Here is a 16,901-nt window from a genome sequence, read left to right on the forward strand (position 1 = left end):
CCTTACTGGTTGTTCAGGGAAACGTTCTAAGACTGGTGGGACCAGCGTCTGCCTTGCTGATCTGTTGCTTTTGGGGCCCTCTCCTACGTGTTATGTAATCCAGAACCGACTGCCTTTTGCTGGTGGCACTGGCCGACACTGTCCTTTAAGAAATCATTATGAGGGGTACCTGGGTGGCTAGACTGGCTGAATGTCTGACTTCAGCCCAGGTCATGATCTTACATTTGTGAGTTCGAGCCCCGCGTTGGGCTCACTGCTGTCAGCCCAGAGCCCGCTTCGGATCCTCTGTCCCCCTTCCCTCTCTGCCCCTCCCCCACTCGTGCTCTGTCTCTCTCTCTCAAAAAAAAAAAAATTAAAAAAAAAGAAATCAAACATTAGATATGCATTTTGGGCCTCCTATGCAAATGCCTGCCCAAAGAGCCCCAAACTCGAAAGCAGAGCTTTGCAACCTGCCCCTGCGTTTGGCACGAAGAGCAGTTCAAGGTGGGGCCACAGTGAAGTAGCTTCTGCCTCTGATCTGGTAAGACACTGGAGAGTCGCTGGGGGTCTAGGAGATTGCTAACATCATCCCTACCGCTGCAGCTTTCTGCCTCCAGAGGGGACGAGTAGAAAATTTGATTCTAGTTCTCCATGGCCCCTTCGCATCCTAATAATAACCAGTGTTGGGGGGGTTATTAGTCCGACCGCCATGCCCAGCTCCTTCAGGGAGAGCTGGCTCGTCCCCCGTTAGGTTCCGCCTTCGAGCCTTCAGTGTATTACTGGCCTCAGACCCTCCCTCCGTACTAGTAATCTATCATAACTATTATGATTTTTGAGCAGTCTGAAAGTATCAAGAGACTTCAGATAGACTTTAGAGCACCAAGAAGTCCCCAGGGGATGTTCCAGTTTCCTGTGGCTGAAGGATGACAATAAGGTCACTCCCGTTTTGCAGGTGAGGAAACTGAGGCCCAGAGAGGTTCACCCTCCGGTGGTCGGAACTCAGGCGGTGCTGAGGGGTGTCGAACCTGCTGGGGAGGCTAGGTTTGGAGGCAGGGGTCTTCCCCAGGCCCCGCACCACAGTCTGATTCTGGTTTTTGCCGGGCTAGTCCATCCACCCTTTGGGATGCTTTTCAGCCACTTGTGCTCATGCCACAAAGGGAGGGACCCAGTGTGGCCTTAACCCATGTTTCCTGTTTGTTCCATATCAATACCAGCCGTGGCCTCAAACTACCACCAGGGCACAGTTTGGAAAGTACCGACTGGTGGTTTTTCTTGACATACATTATTATCGTACGCAAATGAGATTCTCGACTCAGTCCTGTGACTCAGCGTCATTTGCAGCTGAACATTCTGCAAAGTAAACACGAAGACCGGGTTACCTGTGGGCTATCGGGTGGTCCACCGTTAACCCTTCGCCCCACACCTCTATGCGGCAGCTTAGCCACGGCGTTTGATGTCACCTGGTTTTAGGCTGGGGATTATTTCTTCTCTGTCTTATAAATAGCCGAACACGCGCCCGGGTTAGCTGTTAATCCGTGGCGCTGGCTCTGAGATTTTGGAATCACGTCTACCTGGGTTCGAGCCAAGAGCCCCACGTGGCATAACTGACCCAAGTTAAAGAAACACAGACTATGAAGCCCAGGTCCACACAGTTTGAGTCTGTGGCTGGATCTGAGAACTGATCGGAGTGAGACACACGAGGGGCATCGTCCCCATAAGGCAGCTCCGTGTACGTCATCCCACATCACTCCCTCACGGCCACAGGCCTCACGCTGTGGAAGACCCCGCGGCCCGCTGGGAATCCTTTGTGGTGAACGTGAACTTCCTCCGCTCGGTCAGAATGTCTTCAGGCCCAGTGAGAGGGAGGAGAGGGGATGGGAATCGAGAACGAGGGCTTGGGAAGCAGGAGGTTGGGTCATAATTTCCAAGAAACACACAAAAAAACTTAAGTGCAAAAAGAGCCAGGCCACAAAGTCATGAACGACTGACAGGCAGGTTTTCATCTCAGCAAATAAAAAAATCCATTGCTCTCTTTTTTATGCATCCAGTTTAAAACAGAGCCTTAGAAAAGATACGCTGCGGTTTTAAACTGGGTGCAAAATATAAACAGTGTGCTGGACAGAGCCCAGCTGCAGGGACCCCAGAGGCAGCTGAAAACAATGAAGCTTTACTCGCGGGCCAGATAACGAACTAAGCATCTAAGTGGAAGGCATTTATTTCACTCCCAACGTTTTGTTTCGGCTGGTTGAACTCGGGATCCAAATGTCTTGGGAAAAGCTCTTGGGGTGTCGGTCCCAAGCGGGGCTGCTCCCGGGGGTGGGTGGGAAGGGGAGAGCTTTGCTCCTCTTCTTGAAGGGTCCCAGGAGGTGGCAAGGTTGTGTCCTGGCTTTTAAGGAGTCTCCTGTGTGTTATGTCCATTTTCGTGGGAAGTAAAGGTGGTCTCCCGCAAGGTAAGTGCAAAATACCTCTTCCCCAAATGCCATGCACCGCCAGAAAGGAAGCCTGCGGCACCCTTCAGCCGTCAGCCCTGGTACCCCTCACGCCGCCCCCACCCCCCAGCCCTGCCCTAGGCAACCATGAGCCTAGTTTCTGTTGGGCGCTGGGAAGCATGGCGTGCTTCCCTCGGAGTGACACCTTGTCTTGGGAGCAGAGTGCTCGGTGGGCCCGGACAGCGGGCAGCAGCCTCTGGTCTTCTGGGCTTGCCTCCCCCAGCAGGAACGTCTGCCCCAGGTGCCAAGGCGGTGGGGGCCCCCGAGCTCTCAGGGCACGGTGGAGCCTCCACCCCACAAGTAGGGGCCAGAAGGAGGAAGGGAGCCCCCAGCTCCCTCCTGTGCTTGCCCGGGACTTGGCCTCGACCACAGGTAGCTGGGCCAGGTTGAGAAATGCTGACATCCCACCTCTCCTGGAAGAGGGCCCTCCGACCGGATGCCGGGGTTGGAGGGCAGGGGCTCCGCCTTCTCAGAGGCGCTATTCTGGAGTGGAGCCCCAGCCTCGCAGAGCTGAAGTCCGAAGTCCATCTCACTGGTCCAAATCAAGGGATCAGCAGGCCTAGCTCTTCTTGGGGGCTCGTGGGGAGGATCCGTTTCTTCGCCCTTCCAGAGACCACCCCGTGTTCAGGCTTGGGAGCCCTTCCTCCCTCTTCAAAGCCAGCAGGGCACGCCATCTCCCCCACTCTGCGGCCTCCCACCCCTCTCATGGGGAGACAGCACGACCACACGGGGCCTCCATTGGACAATCCAGGACAATCTCTCATCTCAAGACTCTCACCCGAATCCCACCAGGACGGTTCCTTTACCACGTGAGGGGCCATCTTCACAGGGTTTGAGATCAGGACATGGCCGTTTTTCTGTCTACTACAGGGTGGGGAGCAGGAGGACAGAGTGGCCTCCAGCTCAGAAGCTGGCACTTTTCGCGCCAGTGCCCAGCTTGGCTCATTCTCTGACTCAGCCAGGAGAAGCAGAAGATATGACTGCAGGGAAGCTTCTAGCACTGTGGGACAGTCTGGGCAGTGGAGACGGTGGGGGTGGGGGGGTTGGGGGGGTGGTGTTCAAATGACAGCAGCCAACATCCTCATCCTGACTGAAACACATGAAGAGACTCAGATCCGAGCCAGGACCATCCAGCTAAGCTGCTCCTGAATTCTGGACCCATAGGAATTGTGCAATAATGGATGGTTATTGCTTTAAGCCACTGCATTTGTGTTGTTTCGCCGCGACAAGACGCTCATACGGGACCTGGGCTTCCACTCATTCCATCAACGGCTGCTGCCCCCCAAATAATTGAATCGGGTCACTCTTTCCTTAGAAAATCGAGAGAAGCTGGACTTGAGGGATGGCAGGTGGGTGTTTCAGAGGATGAAGTGAGGGATAAGGGGCCAGAGGAGCCGGGGGAGAGTCACTTCTGTGGGGGGGGCGGTCTGAGTCCCAGAAGATCGGGTGGGTGGTAGCAAGGAGCCCAGGGAAGCAGCTGCCAAGACTTGTAGTAATGGGGGCACCTGGGGGGCTCAGTGGGTTAAGCGTCTGACTCTTGATTTCAGCTCAGGTCACGATCTCACTGTTTGTGGGATCAAGCCCATGTCAGGCTGTGCTGACAGTGTGGAGCCTGCTTGGGATTCTCTCTCTCTCCCTCTCTCTCTCTGCCCCTGCCCCACTTGCACTCTCTTTCTCTCTCAAAATAAATAAACACTTAAAAAAAAAGTTGCAGTAACGAAGGCTGAGGCACACCTCCGTTAACATCTGCTGGGGCTGGTTCCTTCTGGAGCCCCCAGGCCACACGACAGGGGTTCTAGGAGAAAAGTGAAGGTGGACAGGCAACCAGAAGACCAGCCCTTTAGAGCACGCCGCGCAGAGAGAAGCTTCCACGCTTTCCAGAGGCTGCAGAGAGGAGCAGACAAGGATGGTTAAGGGAACTCTGCCTTCAGTTCGCAACACACGGGTTTAGTGCAAGTTTAGCACAAGTTATTCTTCTAAGACATAGAATTATGGATATACACTGTTGTGTTTCTTTAAGCATCTTATTTAATGCCAAAAAAAAAAAAAAATCCCACAGATCCGAATCAGGTGTTTGTACATTGACAAGTTTTTTTCTTTTCTTAAAGCTTGGAAAAATACATCTTTACACACACACACGTTGGTAAAAAGTAAACCCTTACTGCTTTGTTAAAAGTAAAACCCACACACAAAAAACTTTTCTGGCCAAACGCCCAAAGTAAGAAAACATCACATGTCTACAAAACAGCCACGTTGGGATATGTGTATGCCTTCCGGTCGACATCACTCATCCAGACCTGCCCCAACAAAGGGAAAACTGACTTCAAGACCAGGAAGGGAAAACATACATGCCTCTTACAAGTGTTAAAGACAAGTAGCTGCGAATTCTGAAAATTCCCAATAAATAGCTCATAGTATAAAAATTCTTAACTCCATATTGTTTACCTTTAACCAATGGCAGTACCAATTATCATGACTTGTGAGTTCAAGCCCCACATCAGGCTCTGTGCTCACAGCTTAAAGCCTGGAGACTGCTTCGGATTCTGTGTCTCCCTTTCTCTCTGCCCCCTCCCCCATTTGTGCTCTGTCTCCCTCTCTCTCTCAAAAATAAAAACATTTAAAAAATTAATTAATACTTGATGATTCTAGCCCAGCTAGAATTAATCAATTTTTTAAAATCTACCATAAAATATTATAAATATAGGATTCAAGAAAGCAGCTAAAAAAAAAAAAAGCGCTACTATTTACTAAATGCAGGAGGCATCAAGCAAAAAAAAAAAAAAAAAGAAAGAAAGAAAATGCTATTCCCTTTGGGGAGAATTAATACTATAGTAATACTAATAAAAATAAAGATGACATACAAGGCAGATATAAATCCTTGATGTGAGAATATTTCTTGCATTGTAAGAATTGGGTCTTCTAGAGAATTACGTCCTTCTAGAGAGACTTAGAAAAAAAGCCATGCAAATAAAATTCCAATTACATGCCAGCTGAGTGACTTTGTCAAAGGTTTGCCCCAGAAGGGTTTTTTTTGTTTGTTTGTTTGTTTTTCCAGAAGGGTCCCACTTGCCATCCAAATTGATGTTTACAACCAACACAAGACGTCACCAATTCCAAAGCAAACCCTATCTGGAGACTTTGCTTAAGAGCGAACAAAGAGGAGTTTCCCAGATTCCCATATTGGAAAACTGAGAGAGCAGGAGAGAAAGACACAGCTGTGCAGGTCAAGAACCTCATTAAGTCAGGCAGAATTTGGGAGAGATCAAGAAGGGTGCAAGCAAGTCTCTGCAGGTTGACTAGTCCCCCTCCTCGGCGGGGAGTGAGTACTTGGTCCTAGGCAGGAAGGCTGCACAGGCAGCCTGGGAGTCTGAATATCATAAACGCTCCTCTCATATGTAGGGAATGATGCATTAGCTACTGCTTATCAGGCAACTAACGGAGGCAGAAACAAAAAGGTTACGAGGACACCTTCAGAAACAGCCCTTTGAAACTGGAAACGAGTTTTGGCCAGAGAATAACTCACTCCGGTCGGTGATTCTTCTGCCCCAAAGGCCACCTGGGACTGCTACACAGCTGGTGTGGTTGGACAGCAAGCAGCTGTTCAAAACTGTCTAAAATTATTTGGCAGCTACATGCAGATAATCGCTGCTGCAGGGTTTAGAGTCTATGGCTGATTCATCTTAACGTGGTAACCTGCACTGAGCAAGATCAAGCACAGCTTCCCTTGGAAAGGTGGGAGGGGGCGCCTGGGTGGCTCAGTTAAGCATCCGAGTTCCCCTCAGGTCATGATCTCACAGCTCATGAGTTCCAGCCCCACGTTGGGCTCTGTGCTGACAGCTCAGAGCCTGGAGCCTGGTTCAAATTCTGTGTCTCCCTCTCTCTCTGCCCCTCCCCTGTTCATGCTCTGTCTCTCTCTGTCTCAAAAATAAATAAAACGTGAAAAAAAAATTAAAAAAAAAAACAAAAAAAAACAAACAGCAAGGTAGGAGCCTGCTCCCTTCCCCAAAGAATCTCCAGTAAGAGGCCCCACGAGCCCCTGTCAGTGATGGCACCAGAAGGAACCTTGCCTCTGATAGGCCCTGGGTGAGCTCTAAGGTTCCTAAGCTCTAAGATTCTAGATAAGCTAAAAATACTGCTATGACGATAGTATGATCTGATCCACTATGTAGCCCTCTGAAATAAACAAAGTTGGCTCAAATAATAAGAACTTCTACAAATTAGCCCAGTGCTAATACACTTCAAACCCACACTCAGAACTATAATATACATTATAAATTTTTACTACTTGATGGCCCAAAACATTAACAATCTTTTAAATTAAATTTAATTTTTTTAATGTTTATTTACTTTTGAGAGAGAGAGAGAGAGACAGAGGGTGAGCGGGGGGAGGGGCAGAGAGAGGAGACACAGAATCCGAAGCAGGCTCCAGGCTCCGAGCTGTCAGCACAGGGCCGAACGTAAGGCTCGAACCCACGAACTGTGAGACCATGACCTGAGCTAAACTTGGATGCTTAACTGACTGAGCCACCCAGGCGCCCCTAAAAATCTATTTAATTTTAAACCTACCTATTCTCAGTTTCTATTTCAATATACTAATTGATATTCACTATACAGAACCAGGCAAAGACACTTTCAAAATTAAGTTGCTATATAATAGAGAGCCTTCATTATTCAACAACAGCTACATCTATGTTCTTCCCATCTTTGGGATCAAAGCACCTGATAGAAGTTTTCCTCTTCTTTCCATAATCTGGCTATTGTTGAAAGTGCTAAATGTCCATCAACTGATGCATGGTTAAAGAAATTGTGGTTTATGTACACAATGGAATGCTACTTGGCAACGAGAAAGAATGAAATGTGGCCTTTTGTAGCAACGTTGACGGAACTGGAGAGTGTTATGCTAAGTGAAATAAGTCACACAGAGAAAGGCAGATACCATATGTGTTCACTCTTACGTGGATCCTGAGAAACTTAACAGAAGACCACGGGGGAGGGGAAGGGGAAAAAAAAAAGTTAGAGAGGGAGGGAGGCAAACCATAAGAGACTCTTAAAAATTGAGGATGAACTGAGGGTGGATGGGGGGGTGGGAGGGAAGGGAAGGTGGGTGATGGGCATGGAGGAGGGCACCTGTTGGGATGAACACTGGGTGTTATATGGAAACCAATTTGACAATAAATTTCATATTAAAAAAAATATATATATATAAAAGTTTTCCTCTTCTTTAACTGATCCTTCAGTGTGCTGGTGAGGCAGGGAAGGACGGGTGGAGTTATTCCCATTTTATGGCTGAAGAAATGGAGGCAGAGAGAGGCTAAGTGACTTGCTCAGATTGATCAAGTCTGTGGCCAGTCTGGAAACATGGGATCAACTTCCTGCTCACTTCCTTTCATAAAACCATCAGCAATACTGATGGGAAGCGCCACACACAGTGCAACATGCAGAAACATAGCTGGGGGGCGGGGGGGCATGGACCACACCCGACCTGGATGGCGGGCTGTGCTCACTGCTCTGCCTCCCGCCACTTGGGTTCTCGCCAGGGGCTCGCTGCACCAGTCACTTTGCCTCTAACTTCACCACACAGTGTCTCCCGTGGTCTTGGGGCTTTTCCGAACACAAGAGATATAACTTAGTAACACGTTGGTTGATACAAGGAAATAAATACTACTTATTCAGTAACAGTCCTAGAATATAGACACAGAGCATTATGCCCAAGATTCATCGGCAAAAAAAGTTAAGAATGGAAATTTCACTTAAAACTGTTCTTCAAGTCTGTGGTTCATGGGCAAATAATTAATTTCCAATGTCTGAATACCTTTAAAGGGGCAAATATTTATGTATCAGTTCAATCACAGGAAACCCGCCCACCCACTTGACTTTCCAAGTCAAGAGCCATATTTAATGCACATGTGCACGCTGTTAGCACGGCTGGTATCTGATGCCGAGGTGGGATACTGTACCTTAGAGTTTGCCGTGTGAGAGGCACATATGCAACTTTTATTTTCTCTGTATTAAAAATATTCATCTTTAAACAAAAATAACCAGTCATGGGCACCTGGGTGGCTCAGTCAGTGGAGCATCCGACTTCAGCTCAGGTCATGATCTCATGGTTCATGGGTTCGAGCCCTGAGTCGGGCTCTGTGCTGACAGCTCAGAGCCTGGAGCCTGCTTCGGATTCTGTGTCTCCCTCTCTCTCTGACCCTCCCCTGTTCCCACTTTGTCTCTCTCTCAAAAATAAATAAAGGTTAAAAAAAAAACCAAAACAAAACCAGTCAGGCTCTTTTCAGTGAGGAACATTAACTTTGCAAAGCAATCACAATGAAAAGAAGCCTAGTGCTAGCAAAAAGTGTTAGATATGCTTGTCATTCTCTATATAAGATGAATTTACTATGAAAAAAAATTCCCTGTGATGCTTTGCTTAATTTCCCTACCTCCCAGCATAAGGGAGTAACTCATACCAGAGAGTATTCCAGTACAGGTGGGGATCACAGCAAGGCAGATAGATAATTTGAAAAATTATGATCCAATTATAAAAATTTGACATTGTAACTTATACTTTAATAGTTCCCGGATATGCTACTATATTTAAAACAAAACCCTTTACTATAACCACCATAATGTGCTAACATTTGAAAAACTTAACATGAAACTAGTGTAGAAACTAATTAAAAGAAAAATTCTACATGATAAAGACTATACATTAAGTATAATAGTCACAAATACTTATCTTTTTCACTTTCATAATATACCTAGGACACAACTAAGTCATTTTAAACTCTAATTAGAATTTCTGAACACTCAACTTTTTCCCTGAATGTATCATTAGATACACCATTAGAACAAGTTTTCTGAATTTTTAGGTGAGTAGAATTTGATTATTCTGACTTTAGAAAGCCAACACTATGGGGCACGTGGGTGGCTCAGTTGGTTAAACATCCAACCCTTCGTTTCCCCTCAGGTCGTAATCTCACAGTTTGTGAATTTGAGCCCCACATCGGGCTCTGTGTTGACAGCATGGAGCCTGCTTGGGATTCTCTCTCTCCCTCTCTCTTTGCCCCTACCCCTCATGTGCTCTCCCTCTCTCTCTCTCTCAAAATAAATAAACTTAAAAAAAAAAGAAAGAAAGAAAGCCAACACTAGGCTCAAAAGCAAGGGCACTGAAACTTAAAAATTGGAATACTTTTACAGTGGACTTTACTCCCAAATCTAAAAAAGATATATTAGACTGGGGGTACCTGATCGACTGATAAATGGATAAAGAAGATGTGGTATACATATACAATGGAATATCACAGCCATCAAAAAGAATGAAATCTTGCCATATGCAATGATGTGGATGGAGCTAGAATGTATTATGCTAAGTGAAATAAGTCAGTCAGAGAAAGACAAATACCATATGATTTCACTCACATTTGAAATTTAAGAAACAAAACAGATGAACATATGGGAGGGGGGAAAGAGAAGAGAGGGAAACAAACCACAAGAGACTCTTAATGACTGAGAACAAAATGAGGGTTGATAGAGGGAGGTGGGTGGGTGGGGGGATGGGCTGGATGGGTGATGGGCATTAAGGAGGGCACTTGTTGGGATGAGCACTGGATGTTGTATGTAAGTGATGAACCATAGAATTCTACTCCTGAAACCAACACTGCCCTGTATGTTAACTAACTAGAATTTAAATTAAGAAAAAATTGGGGTGCTTGGCTGGCTTGGTCAGTGGACCATGTGCCTCTTGATTCCGGGGTTGTGGGTTTGAGCCCCTCATTGGATGTGGAGTTACTTAAAAATAATAATAAAATCTTAAAATAAAAATAAAAGCTGCATCAGCATCACTCAGTAAAATAATACTATAAACAAATATTTATCTTTCCAGTCCCTTCTTGTAAAACATATATACCATTACACTAATGATACAAAAAAATACTTCTACTAGCTCATATATTTTAGATAGGCTTTATTCTAAATATTTTAAGAAAGAATTTTCAATAGCTAGTTTTTATTTAAAAATATCTTCAAAACATTTACCATTCAAAATATATAAAAAGTACTGATATTAGTGTGCTATTATACTCACCACAGAAAGATTTTAGGTGAAATAATCTGCAGTTTGAAACAACTTTATTTTACATTTGCCATAAAAGCATTTTGAAAATTTCAAAGTCTAATTATCTTTCTTCAGTACGGTTCATCATTGCCAGAAACAAAAGCAGTGATGTCTCAGTTAGTGAATAAAAAAATTTGTAAGTTCTCTCGTACTGATAAAACTTTTACCTTTAATGAGTATAAATAAATTATCCAGGGGTGGCTGGGTGGCTCAGTCGGTTAAGCATCTGACTTCGGCTCAAGTCATGATCTCACAGTTTGTGGGTTCGAGGCCCGCACTGGGCTCTGTGCTGACAGCTCAGAGACTGGAACCTGCTTCAGATTCTGCGTCTCTCTCTCTCTGCCCTTCCCCTGCTGGCGCTCTGTCTCTCTCTGTATCTCAAAAATGAATAAATGTTAAAAAAATTTAAAAAAACAGAGAGTAACTGAAATGATTAGGCTTTAAAACAATTGTCGAGGATACAGATATTTTCACCATATACCGTGGAGTTAAGGGAGACAATTGACCTCTGACTACTTGGATGGCAAAGCCAGGAGTGACGTGACTTGCAGATATCTCGATGGCACTATGTTTGAGAATAAGACACCTGCTCCAAATGATTTCATGAATGAATAAAATAATATTTCAGCCAACCGCTTCTGAGAGACAAAGGTAACATTGGTAAGGCAAGAGAGAGTGGAGAAAAATATTCACCAAAGAAAAATGTATGCAACACAAGAGCCTGGTGGCCCCATTAGGACAATGAAGCCAAAAGCAAGAGATAAACCTTTAGAGCGGAGATCAAAGTGATGATAAGCTGAACGAGACCATCGTCAAAACACACAGCATTTTGGTATCTACCCAAACGTTACCCAAAACTGGGAGGTGTCCCCTGGTAGGCTGCAGTTTGGGGGTTCTCTGCAGGCAACACATTCACTCTGTCCCTCAAAGCTTAATTTCTCTTTTTAGCAAAGATTCTCCAGCCATAGTATTAATTATGCTTCAAACAGGCTTGTTGCCACTTAAAGGACAGTGGAGATGGCTTTGTTGGAAGAGCAAGGTGTTAGCACTGACTACATCAACAGGACTCCATCTTCTCTGGCTGATCGTGTGTGTGTGCGTGCGTGTGTGTGATTTTTTAAAAATTAGGGTAACGTTCACATAACACAAAATTTCCCATCTAAAGCGTACAGGTCAGTGGTTTGTACAACCATTACCCTATTGAATTCTGAATGTTTTAATCACCCCCAAACCTCATCACCTACATGCATTAGCAGTCGCTCCCCATTTCTGTCTCCCATCATCCTCTGGAAATCTCTAATCTACTTTCTATCTTGATGGATAGGCCTGTTATGGACATTTCATATACAGGAGCTTACACAAGAAGTGGCTTTTTGTGTTTGGCTTTGTCTACTTTATTTTTTTATTATTTAAGAAAATTTTTAAATGTGAATTTTTGAGAGAGAGAGAGACAGGGTGTGAGCAGAGGAGGGGCAGAGAGAGAAAGAGAGAGGGAGACACGGATTATGAAGCAGGCTCCAGGCTCCGAGTGTCAGCACAGAGCCTGATGCGGGGCTTGAACCCACGAGCAGCGAGATCATGACCTGGGCCGACGTCAGATGCTCGACTGACTGAGCCAGCCGGCGCCCCTGGCTTTGTCTATTTTAACTGGCAGTTCGTAAACCATTCCAAAAGGGTTGTAATCCCCAGGGCACCACATCACAGGTGTTCAAGATTCTGGGTCTGTCCTCATGGGCGTACTCCAGCTTCTACAGAGCCACTATGCATGATGTTCTAGTTCTTGGACTGTCTTTTGATCGCATGAAAATGGATTACAATCGGAACTACAAATTACCATTCCCCAGAATATGTGAAGTTTCCAAAGTGGGAAAGAATAACAAAAAACAGGACTAAAATTCTTGATTTGATCACAATATCTTAACAGTAACATATGCTCAGGTTATGTTTTTTCTTTTGGTACCAGTGACATTTAAGCTATTCTGGAAGACTGGGAAAAGCAAGCCCTATCTTTTACTATTTTCAGTATTTTTCTTAGCACTTAATAAGTGCTTTGTAGCATGTGAAATGTTTGCTAAAATCCGAAGTTAAAACGAGAAACCACAAGTGGGCTGACTGGATCACATATGGACGCTCACGGAAGGATTCGCTTTCAGAGCTATGTTTGTTCTCCCTGAAGGAGTTCCTGGAGTTTTAACTAGAATTGTCACTTACTTCTGCTCCAAAGTAAGTCTCTCAAGTGTTTGTCTTGTCCCTATGATGTAGAAACTCGCAGATAGGGAGGTAGGCATAATGCCTTAGCTTTTCAAAAGATTAACCCACTGTGAAGTGGGTTAATCTCTGCAGAATTTTTTAAAAGCCTAAAAATATTTTTATAAACTCGGAAGGCGTTGTCATCCTAAGGGCCTTGAGCTCAGTCTGTCTCTCATTCACCCACACACAAGAAAAAGTCTTGAAATAGTACAACACAGAAACCCTTTGGGAGCAGTCCTTCTAGGAAATGAGAGGCTCTAACTCCCAAAGTGGCCGAAATCTTATTTCCTGCTGTATTACCCAGGTTGAGAATAGTACCTGTCCTGAGCAGGAGCTCAAAAAGACGTGTGTGAAGGAACAAACGAATAAACTGGGTTTCCTCCTATGTGAACCCATGACAACCAAGTTATCATTGCAAGAAGCCACTGTGGGGAAAATGACTTTGGTGACTGAAAATGATTACCATCAGATTTCTGCTCTGGGCCACAACAGAGTAGCTTGTGTGTTTATTCCAGGAATGCAACATTTGAAAATCAATTACTGTAATTAATCACTAGATGAGAACGAAAGAGAAAAACCACATGGTCATCTCAGAAGAGGTAGAACAAGCATTTAATTAAAACTCTCAGAAAACTAGGAGAAAAAAATCCCTTAATTTGGCAAGTGGTATCTATTAAAAAATTTACAGCAAACATCATATTGAATGGTAAAATACTGAGTTCTTATTTTGAGTTTAGGAACTAGCCAAAGAGGTCCACTGTCACCATTCTATTCAAGATTTTGCCAGAAGTCTAGTCAGCTCAGTAAGGGAAAAAAAGAAAAATTGGAAACGGAGAAGTGAAACTATCATTATTTTTAGGAGATATGTGTATACATGAAGAAATACAAAAGAATCTATAGAATTAGTATAATTAAAGTGAAGTTAGTAAGGTTGAGAGATGCAAAGGCAGTATAGAAAATAATTATATTTCTACATACTAATGAACAATAATTAGATAATAACATATAAACATCAAAAATCTAAAGATAAATCTAACCTCCACATGTAAATCTTAAAACCTTGTTGAGACAAAGTAAAGATGATCTAATTAAATAGAGAGATATACCATGTCTATGGATTACAAAACTCAAAATTGAGAAAATATAAATTCTCCTGAAATTGATCTCTATAACTTAATGCCATACCAATTAAACCCTAATAGGTAACCTCCCCAAGGAAAGCAACAACCTGTTTCTAAAATGTGTATGGAAGGGGTGCCTGGGTGACTCAGTCGGTTGAGCGTCTGACTTTAGCTCAGGTCATGATCTCATGGTCTGTGAGTTTGAGCCCCGCATCGGGCTCTGTGCTGATGGCTCAGAGCCTGGAGCCTGTTTCAGATTCTGTGTCTCCCTCTCTCTCTCTGCCCCTCCCCCGCTCATACTCTGTCTCTCTCTCTCTCTGTCAAAAATAAATAAACATAAAAAAAAATAAAAACAAATGTATATGGAAATGCAAAGCGTTAAAAATAGCCGAGACTATCTGGAAGAATATCAAAGTTAGAGATCTTACATTACCAGATGGGAAGACTATAAAAATTACAACTGCAATGCACTGAGATTTTCAAGACACTGTACTAGGTCAAGTGAACACTCATGGAATAAGTAAACTTTGCAGTATCTCACACCATGCACAAATACCAGTGCTAGATGGATCACAGATCTAATGTGAATGATAAAATAAAGCTTTTAGAAGAATAAGAATCTTGGGGTAAAGATTTATGAAACAGGACACAAAAATCACTAACCATAAAAAACGGGTATACTGCACTTCACAAAAATTAGAACTTTCTGGTCATCAAAGGACGTCGATTGGAAAGTGAAAAAGCAAACCAAAGAGAAGAGATTTATAACAACACATCAGACAAAAACTTCATACCAATAAAATATAAAGAGCCCCTGCCAACCAATAGGAAAAAGACAGACAAGCGAATAACTATAACTTGTTAAGTGACTTGAGTAGCTGCTCAACAAGTGAGAATGTCCAAACGGCTAATAAAGATATAAAAGGGTGCTCTACTTGTCACTGCTTCTCAGGGAAATGCAAATTAAAACTACAACAGAATCCACACTTGCCAGAATGCCTAAAACCACAAGGAAATACAATTTCGCCAGAATGGCTACAACCACAAGGAAATACAACTTCGCCACTCACACATTGCTGGTGGGAGTGTAAATTGGTGCGACAGCTGTTGGAAACTATTTGGCAACATCTTTAAGCTAAATATGCATCCATCCTATGATTCAGTAAGTTTCATCCTTATGGATAAACCCAAGGGAATGAATGTACATATCCACCAAAAGTTACGCACGGGAATGTTCGTGACAGCTTTAGACAAAAAAGCTAAAAATTATGAACCCAAATGTCTATCAACATTAGAATGGATAAATAAATGGGGATATACTCATCTGATGGAATAATACACAGCAATGAAAAAGAGCACACTATTGTTATGGCTGCATGCACCGACGTAGTTGAATTTCACAGATACGATGATCATCAAACCCAACCAGACACAAAGGCAGGCAAACAAGTCTACGGGAGACAGAAGCCAGAAGAACAGTAGTTAAGTTTGAGTATGGAGTGGGAGCCTTATCTTGATTGAGGTGATGGTTATGAGGGTACATACATAAGTTAACGTTCACTGAGCTGTCCACTTAAGATCTGTGCACTTTATATGCTATACTGCATTAAAACCAGAAAAAAAATTAACGTTTATTTATTTTTGAGAGAGAGAGAGAGAGACACAGAGTGTGAGCAGGGGAGGAGCAGACAGAGAGAGAGAGAGAGAGGGAGTCACAGAATCTCAACCAGGCTCGAGGCTTGGAGTCGTCAACACAGAGCCCAAGGCAGGGCTCGAACTCACGAACTGTGAGATCACGACCTGAGCTAAAGTCGGACACTTAACCGAGTGAATCACCCAGGCGCCCCTAAAATTTTTAAAGAATATGATCACTACCTACATGTACCCTTAGTGCTCCATTTGGACTGGTCCCTTTGGCCACGGAACGTCAATGGTCTCCATGGCAGAAAGCAGTAGGAACAGTTGGAGAGGGAACAGGGAAAGAGAGGAGAAAGCAATCACATGGGCCTCCTAGCAAAAAATAACCATCTTACAAAGCCTGTATAGACATGCTAAATAAGTTCACCTACCGATCCAGTAGATACAATGATTAAAAGAGATTTATACACATGGCTACCGAAATGGCCTTTTTGTAAAGTCACCCTCTGTCCACGTTCATAGCAATTGTTTGTACCTCCGAGATGTAAAGCTGCTCATTTTCCCACAGGGCCAGGATTTCCCTTTTCCTACAGCCCTTTCATCCCCAAATGTTCCCTTCTCTGCCCCCATCAAGGATTTCTCTGATGTTAACTACAATCCATAAACATTAGTCAACACATGGGTGTGTTAAGAAGTGGGGAGTAAAGTGTCAGTGTGGGGAAACACTCACGTGTGCGGTTGTACCATTGGAAAGCAAGAGAAAGTACACTTGCTGCCGTCCGTGAAGACACCACAGATGGCGACGGGCGGAATGGCATTCGTCTGAATTGTGTGACACCACTGTCCCCCTTAATCGTTCACACGGAAGAACAACAATGTTTCTCATCTTTTTATATCCCACTTACTTACTTTCTAGGAAGACGAATTCTTATCTTTATGAAGGCTGTGGAAGAATTTACATAATTACGTGGATTACTGTAGCTTATTTTCGGCAAGTTTTCAATTCCACACCCAAGGATGCATACATACCCCTTGAGACAGAAGTACACCTGCTATCCGTTAAAATGCCAGTCTTTCAAAAATTTCTCTAAGTATGTTCGAATGTGCCTTCCTCTTCTTCTTTTTAAAAAGTCATGCGGTAAAGTTCTTAGGGATATTTTTCAAAACTTCAGTACTAAAGTGTTACCTTTACATGTAATGTGGCACCCTCTGTATTTCCCTTCTTACTCATCAGGAGAATGAGAATTATTGTACACTTAATCTCTCCTTTTACTGGTGTTTATAACTTCAGCAAATAGGCTAGCACTACAGCGCCTAAAATAA

The 16,901-nt window shown here is 44.0% G+C and overlaps 1 protein-coding gene and 1 long non-coding RNA gene across 5 annotated transcripts in view; both read right to left on the bottom strand.

The window, feature by feature from the left end:
• Positions 1–1,958: 1,958 nt before the first annotated feature.
• On the bottom strand, positions 1,959–9,069 carry LOC128773047 (uncharacterized). Its single transcript, XR_008417294.1, has 2 exons — positions 4,203–9,069; positions 1,959–3,071 (listed from the first exon to the last, which is right to left on the bottom strand). It is a non-coding gene; the product is annotated as an uncharacterized LOC128773047 (long non-coding RNA).
• A 4,340-nt stretch (positions 9,070–13,409) lies between these two features.
• RPS6KA5 (ribosomal protein S6 kinase A5) overlaps positions 13,410–16,901 on the bottom strand; it is a 181,446-nt gene continuing 177,954 nt past the window's right edge. For 2 of the 4 annotated variants that reach the window (XR_008417293.1, XR_002083627.2), the window contains 2 exons: positions 16,309–16,521; positions 13,410–15,391 (listed from right to left, as the gene is read on the bottom strand). Coding sequence is in view for 1 of the 4 variants with exons in the window: in XM_019462028.2 (XP_019317573.1) it covers positions 16,513–16,521 (9 nt within the window). In the remaining 3 variants the exon portion in view is untranslated. Of the gene's footprint in view, positions 15,392–16,273; positions 16,522–16,901 lie in introns of those variants that run through there. The other 2 variants (XR_002083628.2, XM_019462028.2) reach the window with 2 other exon arrangements.

The sequence above is a fragment of the Panthera pardus genome, unplaced genomic scaffold, assembly GCF_024362965.1.
Source record: "Panthera pardus isolate Hobbes unplaced genomic scaffold, ASM2436296v1 HiC_scaffold_24, whole genome shotgun sequence".
Taxonomy (NCBI): Eukaryota; Metazoa; Chordata; class Mammalia; order Carnivora; family Felidae; genus Panthera; species Panthera pardus.